Source organism: Limulus polyphemus, unplaced genomic scaffold (genome assembly GCF_000517525.1).
Source record: "Limulus polyphemus unplaced genomic scaffold, Limulus_polyphemus-2.1.2 Scaffold137, whole genome shotgun sequence".
Classification (NCBI taxonomy): Eukaryota; Metazoa; Arthropoda; class Merostomata; order Xiphosura; family Limulidae; genus Limulus; species Limulus polyphemus.
The window spans coordinates 908609-913178 of record NW_013665747.1 but is presented as its reverse complement, the minus strand read 5'-3'; the positions used below and the strand labels follow the sequence as shown (position 1 = coordinate 913178).

General features: G+C 32.7%; 1 protein-coding gene across 1 annotated transcript in view; it reads right to left on the bottom strand.

The window, feature by feature from the left end:
- Window positions 1–4256, bottom strand: part of LOC106474304 (heat shock 70 kDa protein cognate 4-like) — an 8774-nt gene extending 4518 nt beyond the window's left edge. Inside the window, exons 1-3 of the mRNA XM_013934995.2 lie at window positions 4107–4256; window positions 2641–2852; window positions 1705–2063 (exon numbers count right to left, since the gene is read on the bottom strand). Coding sequence (XP_013790449.1) covers window positions 1705–2063; window positions 2641–2845 — 564 coding nt within the window. The 5' untranslated portion in view covers window positions 2846–2852; window positions 4107–4256. The remainder of the gene's footprint in view (window positions 1–1704; window positions 2064–2640; window positions 2853–4106) is intronic.
- Window positions 4257–4570: the final 314 nt, after the last annotated feature.

Here is a 4570-nt window from a genome sequence, read left to right as displayed (position 1 = left end):
TACTACTTAACTAATAACTACTAGTCGACTACGTAAATTAACTAAGTAAAGTAAGTACCTACCTACTTAACTTAATTATAATATACGTAGTACGTACGTAAGTAGTAGTGTGTGTGTGTGTGTGTGTGTGTGTGTGTGTGTGTGTGTGTGTGTGTGTGTGTGTGTGTGTGTGTGTGTGTGTGTGTCAAAAAGCAAAATTTCAGTTATGTAAAACTACCACCATCTGTATATCACCAATTTTATACTAATATCTAAAATGCTTTTCGAAATATTTTCTTAGAGTTAATACATTCATATCACGTTCTCACCATGCATTAAAATCAGAAGACCAAAACCAAAATTAAATATACACGTTATCAGAAGTGATCACTGCTCGTCAAACTGGCAATAACTAATGAACAGGTGTTTAACACTAAGCATCTATAATAAAGAAAACTGTCTACTTTCTTCATTTGTTATGTTACCATGTTATACTTAAACTGTGCAAAAACAGAACTTAATTTATTTCAAAACACTCCGTTTCAGCAAATGAGTGGTAGCAAACTGGAATTAATCAGGCATAAATCTTAATTAAGAAAGATGAAAAATTCACAATTGTCCAACAAAATTACAATAGCTTTCGGGTGTCAAATTTCCTCATGAGCTGGCTGCAAGTCTAAATGACTACATTAACCAAGAATTAGTCAAGTTCAATTTATTTTGTAAATCTGAAGTTGTGTATGCGAGTTAACGTAACGATATTATTAACAGTGCATTAATTCACATTATAAAATTATCGATTTTATAGAACCTAAAGCAGCTTGTTCTGTATACCAACAATAATTTGTGTAGCAGTCTTATTGGGCAATAAGAAGTTCAAGTGACTGCAACTTTTAAAGCCAAGTTAATCGATCAAGTGTTTTTAAGTTTAGACAGCATTATGATCACATTCATTACATTAAGTTTTTCTAATACAGTAACTCTCCCATTATGTTCATCCAATATAAAATCTTTAAGAAATTCAGGAACAATATCCAAAATAAGTTGATTAAATCCAGTTTAAGATTGTTTTTGACATCTCAGATCTACAAAACAGGTAATAACCAGTTACGTTGTTCCATTATTCACAATGTTAATTAACACTTTTAGTGCCACGTCTAATTCATGGAGCAATATTAACTCATATTTTCACTAGAGCTTCACTTATGCATGATTCCATTAATTGTATTGATATATTTATTTTCTGTCTTATGCTGGATTAGATTAAGTTGGGACATCCAAGATTAGTTCCCACGAATATATCCTCCCTTTATAACACTAAGTGGAAAATAGCAGATTGATGTCGATCTACCTAACCCTAACGTTGTATTTTCTATGAACACAGAAGTTACTGTACCAGATATTTCTAATTAAGATACCAGTCTTTTTTAATTCCCTAAAAATGATGATTATTTTTGGGCAGCAAGTTACTTTACCCAGTGCTAGAGCTGACAATGGAATCAAGTAAGCCAGCCCCTCAACCTCCAAACCTTGGTTGGTACATACTCGGATAAAGCTTTTCACCCAACAAGATAGTCTGACCCGATTGGTGCATTTATATCAATCTGACTCATAAAACAACTATTATATGGACCAGCTTTCATTAAACACTCATTGCTACATAGTAGTATTTAAGTTATGACTAATCATACATAACAGAAGTGTCTTAATAAAACATACTCTTACCTTCTTGTCAAGTCCATATGCAATTGCTGCAGCTGTTGGTTCATTAATGATACGTAAAACATTCATACCAGCAATTGTGCCAGCATCTTTGGTTGCCTGACGCTGGGAGTCATTAAAATAGGCTGGAACGGTGACTACGGCATTTGTGACAGTCTTCCCAAGGTAAGCTTCAGCCACTTCTTTCATCTTGGTAAGAACCATTGAAGAGATTTCTTCAGGATAAAATGTTTTGTTCTCCCCCTTATACTCAACCTGGATTTTTGGTTTACCAGCATCGTTGGTGACATCGAAGGGCCAGTGTTTCATGTCTGAAGCAACAGTTGGATCATCCCATTTTCGACCAATAAGTCGTTTAGCATCTATCATAGCAAAAATAAAATTATAAAAATTCACATTCCTACCACAGTCAGCATGAATGGTTGAAAGATTTATTGTGAACTTTTAAAATCAAAGTTTCCAACCTCCTGTATTTTTAAGTTTATAAAATACTTCGTAGATATATTATATACTTAAAACAACAAAAATACATGTAGTATTTCACACCAGGCATTTAAATTGACTACTAAATACTATAAAGTTTACCAAAAAATGCCTTGACAAGCAAAGATTTTCTCCAGGGCTAAACTATCACAATTTGTACCTTTATTAGAGGTACACAGTATCTTTACTAGATAGCTCCTTCATCTTATCTTCTTTAAACTAGTTAATTAAAAAAAAATTATTACCCTAATTTTTCCCCCCCATTTCCATCCTTCCATATAGTTAAAAAACCCACACTATTAAAATAAATTTTCTTACCGTATCCATCTGCAGGTTGATATAGATTAGCCTATTCCTTTATAAAAAAAAATCATTTCTACCAGTAGATATCAAATATTCCTGAAAACCAATTTTGTAGCTACACTTCCAAAACTAGTATTAACCTCTCACACTTACCAAAAACTGTGTTCTGTGGATTCATGGCTACCTGATTTTTGGCTGCATCACCAATCAAACGTTCTGTATCTGTGAATGCTACATAGCTGGGGGTTGTTCTGTTTCCTTGATCATTGGCAATTATTTCAACTTTACCATGTTGAAACACTCCCACACAAGAGTAGGTTGTACCAAGGTCAATACCGATTGCTGGTGTTTTGGCCATGTTGTTTCTACAAGAATAAAAATACTACATACTAACAGAAAAGCAACAAAATTCAGACACTACTGTTGTTTCCAACAATTTGAAACAAGATGCTTAAAAATCAACAGTTTAACAAAACTTTTTTTTTTTTTTCACACCCAAGTTTCCATTACCATTTAAAAAAAAAACTGTGTGAAGCATTTCAAACACGGTTTTTAAACCCCACATTGAAACTACCAAAAATGAAAATCACCCTTCTTATATCACCTTATCCAATATCCTCTCATTTTCTTTAGTTTAACACATCATACATAAATATAGCTTGTGGCTCTATGTTCTTCAGCAGTTCTTTTTAGTTAAGATAGCTTACAATTTGAGTACTTGTTTAGTTGAAGTACAGAAACTAAATAATTCATTCCGAAGGCAAAAACTTGTTAAATTAGTCAACACCAGCTAAGACAGTAAGTGTGATAAATATTAAATACACATTATCTTTTGACTACCAAAAGGTTTTGACTTACACTTACAAGTTACATCATAAAATACAACAACCAAGCAGAACAGTACAAGTCGAAATGTTCGTTTAGATCACTGACAGTGTAATTGAAAGGTTAGCACCTCACTTAAAACAACTGTAAAATCAATTTAATGTTACATGCTTATAATATGAAGTTAAATCTTATATTTAAACAAGGCCTTACAAACCACCTTTATACTTTATTAATATTATAGTATACTGCAATCCATCCTCAATAATGTATTCATTATTAATTCAGCACCAAACAGCAAGATAGTTTAGTTTCAGTGTAAAACTAAAACATTAAACAAACTTCTTACATATTATTAGTAAATCTATTTACAAATATGCTGTTAATGTAGTATGCCAAATAACCGATAATTATGGATGCAAAACTAAGACTCAGTATGAAAACAAAATGGCACCGAGGAACTTTGCTATCTTTGCGCTTAAACAAGGTCAATTGAACAAAGGATCATTCATAGATCGTCATGAATTTTCTATCAAATCTTATCACACCAACATACTACCCATCGAAAAATTACAGCAGATCGAACACAAACATTACAAACAGATCTTTTTATTCACAGGTTTATATAAAAACGACACTGAATCAGTATTTCAGTACCTAATTTTATAATAAAAAAAAACGTAATGTTTAACGCTACGGGGGTACGAAAATTTGAACCGTATTTTCTATGAAATAACTAACTCTTGTACTAATCATGAATGTCTAAAATTTTCTTTACATAAAAACATACGTACCAGATATATATATTTGTTACTGATGTTTCTTTGTTCAATATTTTGTCTTCAACCAACCTCTCTTATCACCGGCAAAATTTCCAAGATCTACTAGTCGCGCCTCTTTGTCGATCAGTTTTGTACGTCCAGTGGAAACGGATATGACGCATAATCTAGAAAGTTCTTGAACATAGTACGTAGCTCAATGCGCATGCTCTATTAACGCTTAGTCATGCGAGCAGAAACTGGCGCTAGCGTTCGTGGAATCACAATCTGGGTAGGTATGTTGCAATTCGTGGAGTCGTTAAAGTACACTTACATATCCGAAATACATTTGAAATTTGTTATTTGGTTTAATACCAAAGGACTGTCATTTTTCATACAACGGAAATTTAATATACATTGTTTCTGGAGTTTATTTTAACCCATGGGAAATGAAGCAGAGAAGACTATAAGTTTATTCTCAACAAAAATGTTGCACGCTT